Below are 21880 nucleotides of genomic sequence, written 5' to 3'. Positions count from 1 at the left end.
ATGATTTCTTAGTTGATGCTCTTGATTTTTCACCTCCTTACTTTTCTTATTTTAGACTTCTGTTTCTTCTAACTCCACTGGCTAATACCTCTAGAACAATGTTAAGTAAGTGTGATAAAGACATCCCTATTTTGTTTCTTTTCTTTTTTTTTTTCTGAGGCAGAGTCTTGCTCTGTTGCTAGGCTGCAGTGTAGTGCCTCAACCTTGGCCCACTGCAACCTCCACCTCCCGAGTTCAAGTGATTCTCTTGCTTCAGCCTCCCCAGTAGCTGGGGTTAAAGGCACCCGCCACCACACCCAGCTAATTTTTATATTTTTAGTAGAGATGGAGTTTCACTGTGTTGACCAGGCTGGTCTCGAATTCCTGACCTCAGGTGATCCGCCCACCTTGGCCTTTCAAAGTGCTGAGATTACAGGTATGAGCCATCGCACCCAGCCAGAACATCCCTAGTTTGCTCTTGACCTTAACAGGAATGTTCATAGCTAACAACTTATTAAATATGTACGTGGGCTGGGCGCGGTGGCTCAAGCCTGTAATCCCAGCACTTTGGGAGGCCGAGACCAGCGGATCACGAGGCCAGGAGATCGAGACCATCCTGGGGAACACGGTGAAACCCCGTCTCTACTAAAAAATACAAAAAACTAGCCCGGCGAGGTGGCGGGTGCCTGTAGTCCCAGCTACTCGGGAGGCTGAGGCAGGAGAATGGTGTAAACCCGGGAGGCAGAGCTTGCAGTGAGCTGAGATCCGGCCACTGCACTCCAGCCTGGGCGACAGAGCGAGACTCTGTTTCTAAAATAAAATAAAATAAAATAAAAGAACATGTACATGAAAAACAGGTCAGAAATATTTCCAAAGCTTAAAATAGCTACAATTACTATCACTGCTTTGAACTTACACAGCACTTTCTTTACATAATTCAAAGGCCTTTTAATTCAGAAAAGGGATAATTACAATTTTCCATATTTTATCGAAGGAAAAATAGACATTAGGAAACAACAATAATTCTGTTGACAACCAAAGAGTAAAAGTGATTCGTGGCTTTGGAATGGAGGTGGTATCTGTGTGTCCTGACTTGGGTCTCCGATCAACTCCCCGAAAGACAGGGAAAAGGCGAAAGTTTAGAAAACTTCATTTAATAAAGTATTAAAAAATTATCAAGACCTGCTGGATTTTGATTGGAACTGCAATGAACCAACAGATCAATTTAGGGGGAACTGATATCTTTATAATATTGAATTTTCCAGCTATAAATATGATGGATAACTTTCATATATTTATGTCTTCAATTTCTCAATAATTTTCTTATAGTTGTGTGTGTGTGTGTGTGCATGTGCACACGTGCATGTGCAGGTACCCTACACATCTTTGCTTCTTTGTTTTTTTTTTTGGTAGAAAGAGTTTCATTCTGTTGTCCAGGCTGGTCTTGAACTCCTGGTCTGAAGCGACTCTCCCACCTTGGCCTCTCAAAGTGTTGGGACTACAGACGTGAGCCACCACGTTGGCTATCTTTTAAAGATTTATTCTTGGCCGGGCACCATGGCTCACCCCTGTAATCTCAGCACTTTGGGAGGCCGAGGCGGGTGCCTCACGAGGTCAAGAGATCAAGACCATCCTGGCCAACATGGTGAAACCCTATCTCTACTAAATATACAAAAATTAGCTGGGCATGGTGGCACATGCCTGTAGTCCCAGCTGCTAGGGAGGCTGAGGCAGGAGAATCGCTTGAACCCAGGAGGCGGAGGTTGCAGTGAGCCGAGCACTCCAGCCTGGGCGACAGAGCGAGACTCCGTCTCAAAAAGAAAAAAAAGGATTGGCCAGGCGCAGTGGCTCACGCCTGTAATCCCAGCACTTTGGGAGGCTGAGGCCAGCGGATCACGAGGTCGGGAGACCAACATGGTGAAACCCCGTCTCTACTAAAATACAAACAATTATCCTGGTGTGGTGGCACATGCCTGTAGTCCCAGCTACTCAGGAGGCTGAGGCAGGGGAATGGCTTGAACCTGGGAGGTGGAAGTTGTGGTGAACTGAGATTGCGCCATTGCACTCCAGCCTGGGCAACAAGAGGGAAACTCCATCTTAAAAAAAAAAAAAAAAAAGATATATTCCTAGGTATTGAATGCAAATGGTAATAATTTTCTAATTGCTCACTGATGGGATACGGATACAGAAATAGAAATATTGGGGCCAGGTAAGGTGGCTCACGCCTATAATCCCAGCACTTTTGGGGAGGCTGAGCAGGGAGGATGCTTGAGGCCAAGAGTTTGAGAGCAGCCTGGGCAACAGGGAGACCTCATCTCCACAAAAAATAAATTAAAAAAAAAAAAATTAGCTGGGAGTGGTGGTACATCTCTATAGTCCCAGCTACTTGGAAGGCTGAGATGGGAGGATTGCTTGCACCTAGGAGTTGGAGGCTGCAGTGAGTTATGATTGTACCATTGCATTCCAGTCAGGATAACGAAGCGAGATCTTGTCTCAAAAAAAAAAAAACAAAAACAAAAACAAAAACTACTTCATATTTTCATTTACTAATTTTAATAGTTTATCTGAGTATCTCTTGGATTTTCTACATACCTAATGTTTTAGGAAAAAAAATGGCCCTTTTGTTTTTCCTTTCAAATCTTTAGATCTTTTATTTTCCTTGCCTTACTAAGGACAGTTTTTAAATTAATGAAATGTTATAAAAATATACTGTGAAGGGAACAAAACCTGCAAATAAACTAGGAATTGGCATGTTTCAAGAGCCCAAGAACCCCTGGAAATTTTATCATCTAAGGGGTTAAGGGTAGAGGTACCATCTGCCAGATGTGGCCATCTGATTACTGTTTAAGTTCTTTTTTTTTTTGAGACGGAGTCTCACCCTGTCACTCAGGCTGGAGTCCAGTGGAGTGATCTCGGCTCACTGCAACCCCTCCCTCACAAGTTAAAGCGATTCTCCTCCCTCAGCCTTCTGAGTAGCTGGGATAGGCATGCGCTACCACAACTGACTAATTTTTCTGTATTTTTAGTAGAGATGGGGTTTTACCATGTTGGACCGGCTGGTCTTGAACTCCTGATCTCAAGTGATCCACCTTCCTCAGCCTCCCAAAGTGCTGGGATTATAGGTGTGAGCCACTGTGCCCGGCTTGATTACTGTTTAAGTTAATGAAAACAAATCTTCAACAAAACTGAAAAAAGAACATAACCGCTGGAAAAACAGGATTGTCTCCTTCTGCGTATGTAACGGAAGATGAAAAAATGATACCTCATCTAATTATCTTCAAAACTTCTATTTCAGAGACAAAAAAGTACAAAAATATGATTTACATTTAATAGTGTGTATAGTTAATACAATTAAATTATACATTCTCTAAAGCTTGCATAACAAAACCCTTTTTCCTTGGAGGCTGGGGACAGTGAATTCCACAAGCTAGGCTGAAATCCCACTTTGTGATTACAAGATGCATTTTCTTTTGGGTTTTATCTCAAGATGAAGTTACTTATATTTCATTGTATGCCTGTCGTCCTACCTAATATTGCTGGCACCTCCTTTAATTCTCAAAAGACAACCTAGGTTTTAGTTCTGGTCCACTCCTTGGGTAGTAACTTCACCTTTCTGACAATATCAGCATCTTTCTTTCAGGGTCATGTTGAGAATTAAATGAGATCCTGGATATAAAACTGGTATATAAACTGTAGAATGCAACACATTTTCTTTCTTTCTTTCTTTTTTTTTTTGTTACATAGAGTCTTGCTCTGTCACCCAGGCTGGAGTGCAGTGGCTTGATCTCGGCTTACTACAACCTTCACCTCTCGGGTTCAAACGATTCTCCTACCTCAGCCTCCCTAGTAGCTGGGATTACAGGTGCACATCACCATGCCCGGCTAATTTTTGTATTTTTAGTAGAGACGGGGTTTCACTGCATTGGCCAGGCTGATCTTGAACTCCTGACCTCATGATCCGCCCACCTCGGCCTCCCAAAGTGCTGGGATCACAGGCATGAGCCACCGCACCTGGCGAAGGTGAAGTTGACCACGTTGACCAGGCTGGTCTCTAACTCCTGATCTCAGGTGATCTGCCCACCTAGACTCCCAAAGTGCTGGGATTACAGGCATGAGCCACCATGCCTGGCCAGAATGTAACACATTCTTTTTTTTTTTTTTTTTTTGAGACTGAGTCTCGCTCTGTCCCCCAAGCTGGAGTGCAGTGGCGCGATCTCGGCTCACTGCAAGCTCCGCCTCCCGGGTTCACACCATTCTCCTGCCTCAGCCTCCCGAGTAGCTGGGACTACAGGCGCCCGCCACCGCGCCTGGCTAGTTTTTTTGTATTTTTTTAGTAGAGACGGGGTTTCACCCTGTTAGCCAGGATGGTCTCGATCTCCTGACCTCGTGATCCACCCGTCTCGGCCTCCCAAAGTGCTGGGATTACAGGCTTGAGCCACCACGCCCGGCCCATAATGTAACACATTCTAACAGGCATCTTTAGAAAGAAATTACTCCAAGTTATGTCAGTGAAAATGGAGGAGTAGTGAGCTCTAAGGGACATTCCTTCAAAGAAACAGTGAAAAAAGCAGAATAAATGTCATTGGAACTCTGTAAGATAGTCAAGGTTTACAGCAACCGAGCAAATGCTTAATTTAAAAAAGTGACTGAAACTTAGCAGGAGAGCTTTGTGGCATTTTAACTTATCCTCACTCCATCCCTTACCTTCTGTCTCAGTGGCAGCCTTGAAGATGGCAGCCTCTATTCCTGGTGTAAGATTGTGGTGATAGAGGAAGCAAAACAGCTCTATGCCCAAAGAACTGTGGTCATCTGTTTTGACCTGTCAGGCAGCTTTCTAAACACTAATGCAAAGTGCTTGCCTTTATTTTGCTTAACCGGGAATTCTCTCATGGTGGAGAAGTGTCTGAAGTTCTTTTGTCAAAAACATTTTGTCTTAGTCTATTTGTGCTGCTGTAACAGAATACCACAGACTGGGTAATTTATAAAGAATAGTTTTCTCACAGTTTTGGAGGCTGGAAAATCCAAGATAAAGGCGCCAGCATCTGGCAAGGGCTTTCTTGCTATGTCATCATATGGCAGAAGGCAGAGGGCAAGAGTGTAAGAGACAACAAATCCATTCAGACAGAGTAGACCCATTTACATGAGCCCCCTTTTTTTTGAGATGGAGTCTCACTTTGTTGCCTAGGCTGGAGTGCAGTGGCGCAGTCTCAGCTCACTACAAGCTCCGCCTCCTGGGTTCACGCCATTCTCCTGCCTCAGCCTCCCGAGTAGCTGGGACTACAGGCACCCGCCACCACGTCTGGCTAATTTTTTGTATTTTCACTAGAGACAGGGTTTCACTGTGTTAGCCAGGATGGTCTCGATCTCCTGACCTTGTGATCCGCCTGCCTTGGCCTCCCAAAGTACTGGGATTACAGGCCTGAGCCACCGCACCCAGCCATGAGCCCTTTTTATAAAAGCAATATTGTATTTATGAGGACAAGCCCTCATGACCTAAACATCTCCTAAAAGGCCCCACTTCCCAACACTGTTGCACTAGGGATTACATTTTAACTCATGAATTTTGAAGAGGGCACAAACATTCAAATCACAGCACATTTAAAGTCAAATGAACCAGCTGTTGCCAGTTGGGACAAAGGGTATCAGTTGGGGCCAACAGCAGATAGGACAAAAGGCCTCAGAGGAAAAGATGGGGAGTGAGATGCTTTGGGGAATAGGGTTTTGAAAAGTTTCCACACATTCCTGGGAGCCTAGAAGGCCACACACATGCCAACAATAGCGTACCTGCTCAGAAAGGACCTAAGAAGGCCCTAAGATCTCATTTCTGGCTGACTTTCAAGCTCTGCACAAGTAGGAAGTAAAGGCAAAGCAGAGTTGTAATCTGCATGGCTGAGTGTTGAAGGTGTGCTCCACCATACACAGAAAAGTCAGCTGTGAAGACTGGGAGTTTTGTGGTTTTATTGGCTCAAGTATTTACGAAAACCTCTGTCAAATCACTTACAGAACAGAGACTATAGTAACCACATACAATAACAACAACAACAACAATCTTTTATTTTTTGAGACAGGTCTCACTCTGTTGCCCAGGCTGAAGTGCAGTGGCATGATCATGGCTCACTGCAGTCTTGACCTCCCTGGGCTCAGGTGATCCTACCACCTCAGCCTCCTGAGTAGCTGGGACCATGGGTATAGACCACCACACCTCGATAATTTTTGTATATTTTGTAGAGACAGGGTTTCGCCATGTTGCCCAGGCTGGTCTCGAACTCCTGGGCTCAAGCGATCCGCCCACGTCAGCCTCCCAAAGTGCTGGGATTAAAGGCGTGAGCCACTGTGCCCAGCCAAAAATATAATCTTTAAAACAAACAAACAAAAGTTTAGAAGAGTCACTGAACAAACAACCATAACCTATAACAAGTAGTAGGAACAAAGCCTGAGGATGGGGAGAATCTGGTTTCCAGAGTTATCACATTACAATACCCAAAATGAGCAGTTTTCAACAAAAAATTATCAGGCATGTAAAGAAACAAGAAGGCACAGCCCATTCATAGGAAAGAACAAAATGAACAGAAATTGTTCCTGAGAAATTCCAGACACTGGACTTACTAAACAAAGACTTTAAATCAATTGTCTTTTTTTTTTGAGACGGTCTCGCTCTGTCATCCAGGCTAGAGTGCAGTGGCATGATCCTGGCTCACTGCAGCCTCTGCCTCTGCCTCAGCCTCCACAGTAACTGGGATTACAGACATGTGCCACCATGACCAGCTAATTTTTTTTTTTTTTCTTAGCAGAGACAAGGTTTCACCATGTTGGCAGGCTGTTCTCAAACTCTCGACCTTAGGTGATCCACCTGCCTCGGCCTCCCAAAGTGCTGGGATTACAGGTGTGAGCCATTGTGCCTGGCCTTAAATCAACTGTCTTAAATATACTCAAAGGTCTAAAGGAAACCAGTAAAATGTCATAGCAAATACTGAATATAAATGAAGAGACAAATTATAAAAACTAAATTCTGGGGCTGAAAAGTACAGTAACTGAAATGAAAAATTTATTAGAAGGGTTCAACAGAAGATTTGAGGAGGCAAAGAATGAAGGCACCTGAACACAGGTCATTTGAAGTTATCCAGTCTGAGGAGCAGAAAGGAAAAAAAGGTAAAGAAAAATGAAGAGTCTGAGAGACCTGTGAGGTACCATTAAATGTACCAACGTAAGTATAATGGGAGTTCCAGAGGGAAGCAGAGAAAGGAGCAGAAAAATATTTGAAGAAATGGCCAAAAACTCCCCAAACTTGATGAAAGACATGAACAAAAAAACTATCAATGGAGAATTCTGTATCTAGGAAAACTATACTTCAAAAATTAGCTCAGTGCGGTGGTGGCATGCCTATCATCCCAGCTACTTGGAAGGCTGAGGTGAGAGGTTTGGTTGTGCCCTAATTACCACCTGATATTCTATACATTTATTTTTTTAATTTATTTACTGACTCCTCAACCTCTGCCCCAACATAAGAGAACAGAGATTTAGATTTGGGCACTGCTGTATACCTAACACCTAGGACAGTGCCTAGCACAGAAGTAGTATTCAATCAATTTTGATGGAATAAACACTATTAAATAAAAAAGCACAAATACCTACCGAGAATACATGTCATGGGGCAGGTTTCTTCCAGATTACTCAGAAATACTTCTTTTTTGTAGAACATTTTTGTGGGCTCATGCTCCGTTTCTTCTGGGTGAATGAAGATGGGGCCATAAAAATATGCAGCTCCATCTCGAACCCATACTTTTTCAATTCTTGGGGAGAAAAATATAAATTACATTAAAATCGTTTCCTTCTTGAAGGATTAATCTAACAAAAATTCCATTAACCAAAAAGTTAGTCATGTGTACCATTCAGAGGAGTTTCACTGGCTGTTTTGGTAAGACAACTTCATTAATTTTTCCCTCATTAAACACATGAAAAGATACTTAGAAAAAGAGAAAGGAACCTTTGGCTATTTGTCCAAGTGAAAAAAAAATTTTTAACGTAATATCAAGGCACAAAACTTAATAGCTTCATCTAATGATCAGGTTTTCTTCCTGAGATGTTCATGATGAAAACAGAACTAAGCATTTGTCATTGGACTTGTGAACCAAACGAAGACATAAACCATCAATATTTGGGGTCAGATCACATGAGTGGCAGACATTCCTTTAAGACAGTGGTTTATAATCTTTTTGAAGGTCAAGATCTAATACCCCTTGCTGGGCACAGTGGCTCACACCTGTAATCCCAGTACTTTGGGAGGCCAAGGTGGGCAAATCACTCAGGAGTTCAAGACCAGCCTGGGCAACATGGTGAAACCCCATCTCCACCAAAAATACAAAAATGAGCTAGCCGTGGGAGTATGCACCTATAGTCCCAGCTACTTGGGAGGCTGAGGTGGGAAGATGGCTTGAGCCCAGGAGGTGGATGTTGCAGTGAGCTGAGATCATGCCACTGCACTCCAGCCTACGTGACAGAACCAGACACTGTCTCAAAAAAAAAAAAAAAAAAAAAAGGGGGATCTAGTGCCCCTTCACCCCTTGAGAATTTGATGAAAGTCATTATTGTTGACAACTAACCCACAGAGTTGACATCATTATTGCTCCATATTATCGTGATTCCTGACATGAAGTATCACACTTATTTTGGTTAATGGTAACTGCACCCTTCCAGTTTCTCAGGCTTACACACAGGAATCACCCTTGACTTTATCTTTCTCAGACCCCACACTCCATTTATCAAGAGTACTATTAATTTGACCTTCAAAATACTATCTTTTGCAATCACCCTGGTCTGAAGCATGATCATTCTTGCCTGGATTATTGCAATAGCATCCTAGGTGGTGGATCTCCTTGCCTCTACCTTGACTTTTTACCGTCTATTCTCAACAACCAATAGGCAGAGCAATCCTATTAAGATCTAAATCAAATGTCACTCTGCGCTTGAAACAATCGGATGGCACTCCATGTAACTCAGTTAAAAGCCCAAATCCCTATAATGGTCTCTGAGGCCCTATGTGATACGCACCCTACCCCTGGCACTTACCTCTTACTAACTCATGAATGGCTCACTCTCCTAGCAACAAACAGGCCTGGCATGCTTCTCCTCAGGTGTTTATACTGGCTGTTCCCACTTCCTGGAATCTTTTCTCCCTGTATATTCACATTACTCACTTTCTCAGTTTCTTCAAGTGTTGGTTCAGCTGCCAACTTCTCAGTGAGGCCTATATGAACCATTATCCCTGCTCTGACCATGGGACCCTCTTCTCCCCTTGTTCTGCTCTATTTTTTATATAGCATGTATCATGATCTAACATACTATATACTTTACTTATTCAAGATGTTTATTGTTTGTCTTCACACTAGAAAAAAGCTCCCCGGGACTAAGAATATTTGTCTGTTTCATTAACTAATGTATCCTCAGAGCTTGGTAAACAGTAGGTATAATAAATGCTTACTGAATGATGAACAGATATGATAAGGAAACTGAAGCCCAGAGGGGTAAATCATTCACCTAAGGACATACAACTAACAAAGCTGGGACTTAGGGAATGAACTAGTGTTCTTAACCACTATCTTCTCCTACCCAACCTGATACCAGACTCTGCTGTGTTTGCCATCCAACCATACTGTCATCCTTTTATCATTTACTTGTTCATCAAATATCTGAGCCCCTACTATGTTTCATGCACTATGATTTGAGCAGGGATTGCAAGGGTGAAACCTGACAATAACATAATGAACACCAATATGTGATATATATGCTAAGGAGAAGGAAATATGTGGTGCTTTGAGAGTGCGTAACAGGGAGACTTAACCCACTCTGCAGTGAACAGGAAAGACTTCCTTTTAAGGAAGTGTCACTTCAAATGTATGGTAAAGGAGTTTACCATATGAAGTAGGCAGGGAGATTTCTGAGCTGAGAGTTCTGTAAATAGTGGAAGAAAAGAAAAGAGCCCATAGGGATAATTTAAAGAAGAAAGTGTGGTTGGAGGGGAATGTGGTGTGAGAAGCAGCTAGAAAAACTATCAGGGGAAGGACTTTTGTCTTCATCCAAAGGATGATTAATTTCTACTGGTTCCAAATTTCTCAGATTCAACCTCATCTTCCCTATTTCAACAACACTCACCTGCCCACACGAGGACGCACCAGGCCATGGGACTTGATGAAGACACAGTCGCCAACCTTCAGCCACATGTCATTGTAATGGAGCTGCTCAAAGTAGTGGCACCCTGGTTCACCATTGGACATTTCCACAGGGACATCTTCTTTTTCCTGTTGTAAAGAAAACTGGCTGAAGAAAGGTAGCTGATAATCAAGGAATACAGAAGGTAAGAAACGAAAGCAGACTTTTCTTTCACATTAACTTAAAAGAAAAAACAACCATTGGTTACGTGGCTCACATCTGTAATTCCAGCATTTTGGGAGACCAAGGCAGGATGATCACTTGAGCCCAAGAGTTTGAGACCAGTTTGGGCAACATAGTGAGACCTTGTCTCAACTAAAAAAAGAAATTAAAATAAAAAATTAGTCAGGCATGGTAGCGCATGCCTGTAGTCCCAGCTACTCAGGAGACTGAGGTGGGTAAATCACTTGAGCTCAGGAGGTCGAGGTTACAGTGAGCTAGGATCACGCCATTGTACTCCAGCCTGGGCAACAGAGCAAGGCCCTGTCTCAAAAAAAAAAAAAAGTAAATTAAAACAAACAAACAAAAATACAAAAACAGAAACTTTGAAGGAGGCTAGGAAACAAAAAAATTAGATTACTGAAATAAAGTATTAACAAGTATCTATTTTATTTTAAATTTCTAGTTAATTTTCATTAAAAAATCTTATCCTAAGATGCTTTTATCCTGTCTCCCTCCTGCTCTCAATTCCCATTGCCTTTAGAAACAAACGAACAAACAAAAAAACTGGAGAGGATTTATCGGTATTTAAAAGCAGACTCATTCATGCATTACTACAGTGTAAGGGGCAAATTCTACACAAGCTTCCTCTCTATCACATTTACTGGGCTCCCTTAATGTCTTAACATTAACAATTGATAGATTTAGGCCAGGCACAGTGGCTTATGTCATAACTCCAGCACACTGTGAGGACAAGGTGGGAGGATTGCTTGAGCCAGGAGTTCAAAACCAGCCTGGGCAATACAGTGAGACCTCATTTCCAAAAAAATTTAAAAATTAGCTGTGTAGGCTGGGTGCGGTGGCTCAATCCTGTAATCCCAGCACTTTGGGAGGCCGAGATGGGCGGATCACGAGGTCAGGAGATCGAGACCATCCTGGCTAACACGGTGAAACCCCGTCTCTACTAAAAAATACTAAAAACTAGCCGGGCGAAGTGGCGGGCGCCTGTGGTCCCAGCTACTCGGGAGGCTGAGGCAGGAGAATGGTGTGAACCCGGGAGGCGGAGCTTGCAGTGAGCTGAGATCCGGCCACCGCACTCCAGCCTGGGCGACAGAGCCAGACTCAGTCTCAAAAAAAAAAAAAAAAAAAAAAAAAAAAAAATTAGCTGTGTTTGGTGACGTGCACCTGTATTCAGAGCTACTTGGGAGCTGAGGTAAGAGGACTGCTTGGGCCTGGAAATTGGTGTCCACAGTGAGCCGAGATCGTGCCACTGTACTCCAGCCTGGGAAACAGAATGAGACCCTGTCTCAAACAAAAGAAAACAAACCACAAAATACAACTGATATTACAATTTTTACTATTTTGATTTATTCCAACATGGAAAGGAATAGCATAGCCTCTGTGATATAAACACGCTCTGTTTTCTAATAATTACAGCATCTGGTCATCTAATGACTGCTATGACCTTGGGCAAATTACTTGACCTCTTATGTCTTAGTTTCCTCATTTGTAAAATGAAGATAATGACAGTGTGGCCACCAGATAGGGTTGTTTAGGAAGCTTAAGTGACATTAAGTGCTCATGTACATAGAAAAATGCCTGACTCATAAAAACCACTTAACGGAAGAACCATCTTCTTTACCATTAAAGAAGAACCATAATTTACCGAGAACCTAGCTGATAATGGGCACAAGGTTAGATGTTATAAATATATTAACTCCAAAACATACATACGCTGAGGAAACTCCAAAGCCTCCAAGTTTTCTATAGCATCTTCCTGAGAATACTTCAAACTTCACACTTAAAAAAAATTCTTCCTTTACAATGTCCAAATAATTTAACATTTTGATCTTTATGACTTCAAATGTGATATTGAAATGGTATTCTTAGAAAATCATTAAGAACGAGGGGGCCGGGCGCGGTGGCTCAAGCCTGTAATCCCAGCACTTTGGGAGGCCAAGACGGGTGGATCACGAGGTCAAGAGATCGAGACCATCCTGGCTAACACGGTGAAACTCCGTCTCTACTAAAAAATACAAAAAACTAGCCAGGCGAGGTGACGGGCGCCTGTGGTCCCAGCTACTCGGGAGGCTGAGGCAGGAGAATGGCATAAACCCGGGAGGCGGAGCTTGCAGTGAGCGGAGATCTGGCCACTGTGCTCCAGCCTGGGCGACAGAGCGAGACTCTGTCTCAAAAAAAAAAAAAAAAAAAAAAAGAACGAGGGAAGGCCAGGAGTGGTGGCTTACTCCTGTAATCCCAGCACTTTGGAAGGCCAAGGCAGGCGGATCACTTGAGGCCAGGAGTTCAAGATCAGAGTGGCCAACATGGCGAAACCCCATCTCTATTAAAGATACAAAAATTAGCCAGGCACGCTGGTACATGCCTGTAGTCCCAGGAACTTGGGAAACTGAGACATAAGAATTGCTTGAACTCAGGAGGCGGAGGTTGCAGTGATCCAAGATTGTGCCACTACACTCCAGTCTAGGCAGATTGTCTCAAAAAAAAAAAAAAAAAAAGAATCAGAGAGGTTCCATATATATAATAGGGAAGAGACATCTTAAAGAATGGAAGCTGTGAATAAAACAACCCATGAGATTAATAATACCTTTTGCTTTAAGGAATGGGTTCTATTCTAAAGTAATTTTTTTTTTTTTTTTTGATACAGAGTCTTGCTCTGTCACAAGGCTGGAGTGCAATGGTGCAATCCTGGCTCACTGCAACCTCCGCCTCCTGGGTTCAAGAGATTCTCCTGCCTCAGCCTCCTGAGAAGCTGAGATTACAGGCACGCACCACCACGCCTGGCTAATTTTTGTATTTTTAGTAGAGACAGGGTTTCACCATGTTGGCCTGGATGGTCTTGATCTCTTGACCTTGTGATCCACCCGCCTCAGCCTCCCAAAGTGATGGGATTACAGGTGTAAGCCACCGAGCCTGGCCTAAAGTTATTCTTTAAAAAAGTTCCACTTGGGCATGGTGGCTCTCACCTGTAATACCAGCACTTTGGGAAGGCGAGGTGGGTGGATCACCTGAGGTCAGGAGTTCAAGACCAGTTTGACCAATATGGTAGAAATCCGTCTCTACTAAAAAATACAAAAATAGCCAGGCATGGTAGCATGCGCCTGTAGTCCCAGCTACTCGGGAGGCTAAGACAGGAGAATCACTTGAACCTGGGAGGTGGACGCCACAGTGTGCTGAGATTGTGCCACTGCACTTCAGCCTGGGGAACAGAGTGAGACTCCGTTTCAAAAAAAAAAAAAGTTCCTGAATGACGTGTCTTGGTCATGTAATATTGAAATAAAGTTGTGAGACCAAAAAGACCAAGTAATTCATATACAGAGAGATCCTAGAGACTTCTAAATACCAGATAAGGAATCTAAGTTAATTATCATGCTGACTTCCACTGTTAATTTTTTTTTTTTTTTTTGAGACGGAGTCTCGCTCTGTTACCTAGGCCGGAAGGCAGTGGCGTGACTTCAGCTCACTGCAGCCTCCACTTCCTGGGTTCAAGTGATTCTCCTGCCTCAGCCTCCCAAGTAGCTGGGATTATAGGTACCTGCCACCAAGCCAACCTCCTCGGCCTCCCAGAGTGCTGGGATTACAGGTGTTAGCCACTGCTCCCAGCCAGATAATTCTTTTAAAATAAATTATTTTATGATTCCCACACTTTCCCATACTGATAAAATACAAAAAATATCACATTCTTTCCCGGCCCCAAGACGTTGCCTCTTAAGGAGAATTTTTTGGAGCACCGGTTTGAGTACTACCACTGGAGCCTATTCTTTGCCATCAAACTGCTGGGTCCAAGACACTGGGCCGGGCATGGTGGCTCACACCTGTAAGCCCAGCAGTTTGGGAGGCTGAGGCGGGCGGATCGAGGTCAGGAGATTGAGACCATCCTGGCTAACACGATGAAACCCCGTCTCTACTAAAAATACAAAAAATTAGCCGGGTGTGGTGGCAGGTGCCTGTAGTTCCAGCTACTTGGGAGGCTGAGGCAGGACAATGGTGTGAACCCGGGAGTTGGAGCTTGCAGTGAGCCGAGATCGAGCCACTGAACTCCAGCCTAGGGGACAGAGCGAGACTCTGTCTCTAAAAAAAAAAAAAAAAAAAGGCCGGGGGTAGTGGCTCACGCCTGTAATACCAGCACTTTGGGAGGCCAAGGCAGGCAGATCATCAGAGGTCAGGAGTTTGTGACCAGCCTGGCCAACATGGTGAAACCTTGTCTCTATGAAAAATACAAAAATTAGCTGGGCATGGTGGTGCACGCCTGCAATCCCAGCTACTCAGAAGGGTAAGGCAGCAGAATCACTTGAACCCAAGAGGTGGAGGTTGCAGTGAGCTGAGATCACACCACTGCACTTCAGCCTGGGCAACAGTGAGACTCCATCTCAAAAAAAAAAAAAAAAAAAGACACCAATAGGAGAAAAGTGTGTGTGGTCTCATCCTGTACCACATACTATCAGTCTTTTCAACTTTTGCCATCCTGTTAGGTATTATACAAACTGTTAGGTTAACTAATACATGTTTTTTGCTGCCTTCCTTCTGTAGATTATCTATTTGGGCCTCTGCTCATTTTTGTAGTGCTACCTTCCCCCCAGACCCTAAAGAGCTCTTTGTGTATTAGAAACAGTAGTCCCTAGACTGTTTTATTAACTTTGTATTAACTTTGTATTTTCAATCATAAATCAATACAATGATCAATGGTTTTATATAATGCACAGAAAATCCTCATCTATTCCAAGTTTATTATTGAAAAAAATTATAGGTAAATAGCTGTTTTCTAAATTAAATAAAATTCTAAAAATTTTCTGTAGAGACAAGGTCTTGCTATGTTGCCCAGGGTGGTCTGAAACTCCTGGCTTCAACTGATCTACTTGTCTTGGCATCTCAAAATGCTGGGATTACAGGCGCGTGACACTGTACTGGGCTTTAATTTTGTTTTTTAACTGTAGTTTTATAAAATGTTATACATCTGGCAGGGGAAAGCTCTAATTTTTAAATTAAAAAAAAAAATCCCTCAGTTCACTGTCAAAGGACAAAGCTCTCTTTCATACCCTTTTTCCCCCCTTCTTTTCTGGAGACTGTCATATTTATTCTTAATAAGAATGCTAGAATAATTTTGTCAAGTTTCAAAACCAATCTATGCAAGTCTTTTATGTCCTTCAGTAAATTCTTTTCCTAGAGGTTCTATATATTGCTTGTTAAGGTTCTTTTTCTTTTTTTTTTTTTTTTTTGAGACAGAGTCTCGCTCTGTCGCCCAGGCTGGGGCGCAGTGGCTGGATCTTAGCCCACTGCAAGCTCCGCCTCCCGGGTTTACGCCATTCTCCTGCCTCAGCCTCCCGAGTAGCTGGGACTACAGGCGCCCGCCACCTCGCCCGGCTAGTTTTTTGTATTTTTCAGTAGAGACGGGGTTTCACCCTGTTAGCCAGAATGGTCTCCATCTCCTGACCGCGTGATCCGCCGGTGTCGGCCTCCCAAAGTGCTGGGATTACAGGCTTGAGCGTTTTTTTTTTTTTTTTTTTGAGGCGGAGTCTCGCTCTGTCGCCCAGGCTGGAGTGCAGTGGCTGGATCTCCGCTTACTGCAAGCTCCACCTCCCGGGTTTACGCCATTCTCCTGCCTCAGCCTCCGGAGTAGCTGGGACTACAGGCGCCCGCCACCTCGCCCGGCTAGTTTTTTGTATTTCTTAGTAGAGACGGGGTTTCACCGGATTAGCCAGGATGGTCTCGATCTCCTGACCTCGTGATCCACCCGTCTCGGCCTCCCAAAGTGCTGGGATTACAGGCTTGAGCCACTGCACCCGGCCAAGGTTATTTCTTTATGTATTTTGTTGTTAATGGATATTTTCTTCCATAAGATTTTTCTAACAGTTGCTAAAGTGTATTCAACACTTTCACTTTACTTTCAAAAGTCTTTTTTTTTTTTTTTGAGACGGAGTCTGGCTCTGTGGCCCAGGCTGGAGTGCAGTGACCGGATCTCAGCGCACTGCAAGCTCCACCTCCCGGGTTCACGCCATTCTCCTGCCTCAGCCTCCCGAGTAGCTGGGACTACAGGCGCCCGCCAACATGCCCAGCTCATTTTTTGTGTTTTTAGTAGAGACAGGGTTTCACCGTGTTAGCCAGGATGGTCTCGATTTCCTAACCTCGTGATCCGCCCATCTCGGCCTCCCAAAGTGCTGGGATTACAGGCTTGAGCCACCGCGCCCGGCCTCAAAAGTCTTACTAGTTTATATATGAAGACTATTCATTTACATATGGATTTTGAAAATTTCTATTTGCCAAATTTTCTGTTTCCAAACCTTTTCAGTTAATTTCCCCCAATTATCTGCAAAAAAGTATTCTTGCTTTTTTTTTTTCTTTGAGACGGTCTTGCTCTGTTGTTCAGGCTGGAGTGCAGTGGTGCAATCACAGTTCACTGCAGCCTCTACCTCCTGGGCGCACAGGATACCCCCATCTCAGCCATCCAAGTAGTTGGGTCTACAGGCATGTGCCACCATGCCTGGCTAATTTTTGTACTTTTGTAGGGATAGGGTTTCACCATGATTCCCAGGCTAGTCTCAAAATCCTGGACTCAAGTGATCCACCTGCCTTGGCCTCCCAAAGTTCTAGGATTACAGGTATGAGCCAACACTATCGTCTTCTTGCTTCTTTATTGTCAATATTTTTACTGCTTTTGTTTATCTAACTACATTGGTTAATTTCAGAAAAATATTAAGAAGCAGTAGAACAGTAAGCCCCTTTGTCCAGTATGTAACTTTAAAAAGGAATCTGTTTCATAGGCTTTAAGCTTGAGACACAAATATGAATTAAAAAAAAATTTACACTAGAGGAGATACCTATTGAAAGACTTTAAAAAAACCAAGATGGGTTCTCTACCAAATAATTTTTTCCTTTGATCTAATGGAATAATGAATGAAATTTAAAGATTTTCCTAACTTTGAACAATTCTTGCTTTCTTAGAATGAATTCCCACTTCTTGATCATGTTGTTCTCAAAGAAGTAATTTGATTTCACTTACTTTTTTTCCCCAAGTAATTTTTGCATCAATATACACGAATAACACTGAGTTGCAGTTTTTTGTTTTTATTTTTCAGGTTGTAAAATCAAGATTATCCTGGCTTTGCAAAACAAACTGGAAATTTCTTGTTCTCCCTGCTCTGAAACAGCTTCAACAGTATAATAATCATAGGTCCCTTAAACAAAAAGTCGCCTATGGAACTGTCTGACCTCAGTACTCTTTGGGGCCAGTTCTATGATACTTTAAAAAATTTCTTCATGTTGTTGTACATTTCTGTATTATATCTCTTCCTGATTCCATTTTGGTAATTTGTAATATCCTAGACAATTAGCCATTTTATTCAGGTTTTCAAATTTATTAGCAGAAATGTATAGTCTTTACATTTCTTTCACATTTATTTATTTATTTATTTATTTTTTGAGACAGTGTTTTGCTCTTGTTGCCCAGGCTGCAGTGCAATAGCAGGATCTCGGCTCACTGCAACTTCCACCTCCTGGGTTCAAGCGATTCTCCTGCCTCAGCCTCCTGGGTAGTTAGGTTTACAGGCGTCCGCCACCACACTGAGCTAATTTTTTGTATTTTTAGTAGAGACAGGGTTTCACCATGTTGGCCAGGCTGGTCTCGAACTCCTGACCTCAGGTAATCCACTGACCCCGGCCTCCCAAAGTGCTGGGATTACAGGTGTGAGCTACCGTACCCGGCCTTCTTCCACATTTTGTGCCAGAGTTTAACCCCTTTCTTTTCCTGTTATTAGATAGTTGGCAGTTTATCTAATTGGACTTGTCAAATAATTAGCTCTTAGATTTACTTTAAATTTTTTTTTTTTGGAGACAGAGTCCCACTCTTGCTCAGGCTGGAGTGCAGTGGCATGGTCTCAGCTCACTGCAGCCTCCGCCTCCCGGGTTCACGCCGTTCTCCTGCCTCAGCCTCCTAGGCAGCTGGTATTACAGGCACGCACCACCACACCCAGCTACTTTTTGCATTTTTAGTAGAGATGGGGTTTCACCATGTTGGTCAGGCTGGTCTCGAACTCCTGACCTCCTGACCTGCCCGCCTTGGCATCCCAAAATGCTGGGATTACAGGTGTGAACCAATGCACCTGGCCTGATTTACTTTTAAATTATAATGTACAGTTTTAAAAGTGTAAATTTCTTTCTGTTATAGTTTCCTTCTTTCTGTTTGGCTAAGGTTTTGTGTTGTTGCTCTTTTCTTGAGTTTGAATACTTTATTCATTTATTTTCTGGAACAGCTGTTTTGAGATGTAAAATTTTTTTCTGTGTGGCTATTATCTGCATACCTTTTCCAAGTTAAAACTGTCTTCGGCTCGACTGTCCTCTGAGTTGTCTGTATTCTTCTCATCATCACCTTTATCTGCATTTGCAAATACAGAGGCCACGCGAACCACAGGCAGAGGCACATCCCGAGGGACAAACCTAACTGAACTGATAGGCATGGTCCACAGTTTAATTTTCTTAAAAGATTTGGTTTTGGCAGAATACCGTGATTCACAGACAAAAACATCCTCATCTCGGAAGTTTTCTGGGCATAATTTAAAGTATTCCTGGGGGGTGGGGAGGGCATAAGAATAAAACTAGTTAGGTGAATTTTCTGAAAACCAATTAAAAAAAAAAAAGCAAATAACCAACCAACGTAACAAAAACTGAACTGATTCAACTTTCTGGCAGTTAACAAAAAATAATAAATGACCAGAGATTTAAAAGTATTTCTTTGGCTACAGAATGGACTTATTAGATATGCACCGTTTAAATTATAAAAACAAATAATTCCATTTAGCTTACAATTACTCTTTGAAAACATATGATTAGATACGCACCCTTTAAATTATAAAAACAAATAATTCCATTTAGCTTATAATTGCTCTTTGAAAACATACGATCATTTAGTATAACTATAATCTTTCTTAAAGCTTTGAAGAGGGCTCCTGTGTGTGTATCAGACAGATACACAAAAAGCACACATTATTACCTAAAAACCAAACTGAAAATTTGTAATGATTATCCTTCAAAAAACACCATACTTAAAAATTAGCCTGTCAATATTAAAAACTTAACCTAATTGCATTACAGCCAAATAGTGTAAGCAGCAACTTGTCTTTCACAACCAAGTTCAGGTTAATTCCTTCCCAAATCTTTACATATAGCTATACAGACACAGCTGAAAAAACAGTTTAAAACAGAGTTCCTAATTTTGTAAATATCAATATTTTCTGTGTTTTAAAATTTTATTCCTAGGGAATGAGTGATACTTTGGGGTTTAATGAGTTTCTTACCTTGACAAACATGACCACACACTTGCCTAGAATTTTACTAACTGGAACTTTGTTGTAATAGTCACTCTTAAAAACTTCTTTTTCTAGAAATTTTCGTGTAGCCAGGTGGAATGTTTCATTTGGTCGGTAAAACCAACAGCCATATAACCATTTTTCACCTCAAAAATGGGGGGTGGGGGAGGGGGAAGAGAAAGAAAATCATTTTTAACAGAAATCACTTTTTTTTTTTTTTTAAGAGACTGGGTCTCACAATGTTGCCCAGGCTGTACTTGAATTCCTGGGCCAAAGTGGTCCTCCAACCTCAGCCTCCTGAGTAGCTGGGACTACAAGTATAAGTCACTGTGTCCAGCTCAGAAATCACACATTCTTTGCAAAATTAGGAAATATACCATCAATCCATTCTGCCATGATCTGAACCTAGCACTGTGCTTATTTTTACAGCTACAGTTTCTTAATATAATTACCCATAGGAGAAATAATACTCTAAAATAATAAAGTGTAATGAGGCCTAAAAAATGCATGCTACTTTTTCCCCCTCATATATATATCCACCCTCAACCTCTTGGGCTCAAGTGATCATCCTGCCTCAGCCTCTCAAGTTGCCTGGACCACAGCAAGTGCGACCATGCCCTAATTTTCTTATTTTTTCTAGAGAAGCGGTCTTGCCATGTTACCCAGGCTCTTCTTCATATTAAAAGCCATATAAAATATATAATGAGGAGGACAGGTGATGAGACCTGCTCCACTGTGCTCTGGTTAGTACATACCTAGAGTTGTGCACTTTAGTAAGGGTATACATATACTACTGAAGGACATATTTACCTCTCTGGTGAAGGAATACAAAAGTATTTCATGTGATAAACAGCTCAAAGAACTGGACTGCCTGGATCACATTTCCACCAACTTTTGGTTTCATTAACTTCTATGCATACTCTATGTCTCAATTTAAAGGCAACTGTTCTAGAAAGCCTTTTTGAAAACAAATGCCAAGCCAAGGCATGTCATTCTATAATAATTTCTTTTTTGATCATAATCTTCCTTACTGGAGTAGTTTTGCAAGGGAAAAACATGAACTTTTTGTTCTTTTGAATCTCTGTCACTCCACAGAAAGGTTGGCTCAAAGTATGTTTTTAATAAGTATCAACTGAACGAATGAATTTCAACCAGACCTTAAGAAGCTGTATTTCTTTTGACTCAACTATGACACTGCCCAATAGGTCCTATGTTTTTCATATGATGGGTGCTTACTTACATTTATTGATATATTGAATAATTATTATGGAAAGGCATAAGATATCTGAGTTAAAATTTTCTTCCCTGAGGAGCAAGGAGAAGTCAAATAGTCATATCTCACTAAACTGTTCTTTGATTTAAAACAAACTTACCAGCTGAATCCTCCCACAGTCTTTCAATACAGACTATATGTGGTTGTAGGTTGGCCTCTGCAGGTTCCACATAGACATAATCTCCAACATGGTACATGCTGTTTTTAAAGCTACAATCCTGGCTGTATGTGCGATGTAAGCCTGAAAGGCCTGCAGCACCAGAGGAATCTTCACTCTTTTCAGCTTCTTAGGTAAAAAAATAAATAAATAAAGGAAAAAAGTACTCACCAAAGGGATGCTGGAGTCAGATGTAGGATTCAAACAACACGTACTAATAATACATTCAATACATTTAATTCCATTTGCAACGTGCGAAGGCAGGAATCAGCAACAGTATGATCTTCACATTCCTAATAGCCTCTACTCAAAACTGTATTTTTGAATTACAACCATCATTAATTTAAATGAATATGTAACTACACAAAGGATGTATAGAATAAAAACATCATCTTACTAATAAATGATCACATGGTCATTTCGGATAATATTGAAAGGCACAAAGAAGTACATACGTCGTTTCAAATCAGGTATTTCTAGAGATAATCTCTGATATACTTCACTTCCACCTTAAGGCTTCTCAATGTGTTTCATTTCACTAACAAGTTATTACACAAATATGACACATTTAATGCAGTCATAGAATTGAAGAAATATAGAATATGTATATTCTACAATAAACTATATATATATGTATATATATTTAATATATCATGAACACTTGCCCTGACAGGAAATGCTTTTTTCAAAATGACTTTTATTTTTATTTATTTTTTTCGAGATGGAGTTTCGCTCTTGTTGCCCAGGCTGGAGTGCAGTGGCACAATCTCAGCTCACCACAACCTCCGC

The 21880-nt window shown here is 41.9% G+C and overlaps 1 protein-coding gene across 40 annotated transcripts in view; it reads right to left on the bottom strand.

Moving 5' to 3' along the window:
• The window catches only part of PBRM1 (polybromo 1), a 151468-nt gene that overhangs the window by 25031 nt on the left and 104557 nt on the right, over positions 1–21880 (bottom strand). For 37 of the 40 annotated variants that reach the window (XM_017955406.2, XM_021934344.2, XM_031663298.1 and 34 more), the window contains 5 exons: positions 21035–21220; positions 19650–19807; positions 18657–18920; positions 10129–10274; positions 7612–7769 (listed from right to left, as the gene is read on the bottom strand). In XM_017955406.2, coding sequence (XP_017810895.1) covers positions 7612–7769; positions 10129–10274; positions 18657–18920; positions 19650–19807; positions 21035–21220 — 912 coding nt within the window. The remainder of the gene's footprint in view (positions 1–7611; positions 7770–10128; positions 10275–18656; positions 18921–19649; positions 19808–21034; positions 21221–21880) is intronic. The other 3 variants (XM_021934345.2, XM_021934330.2, XM_021934340.2) reach the window with 1 other exon arrangement.

Source organism: Papio anubis, chromosome 2 (genome assembly GCF_008728515.1).
Source record: "Papio anubis isolate 15944 chromosome 2, Panubis1.0, whole genome shotgun sequence".
In the NCBI taxonomy this organism is placed as follows: Eukaryota; Metazoa; Chordata; class Mammalia; order Primates; family Cercopithecidae; genus Papio; species Papio anubis.
The sequence above is the reverse complement of the archived record's forward strand: the minus strand, read 5'-3'. Positions and strand labels throughout refer to the sequence as shown.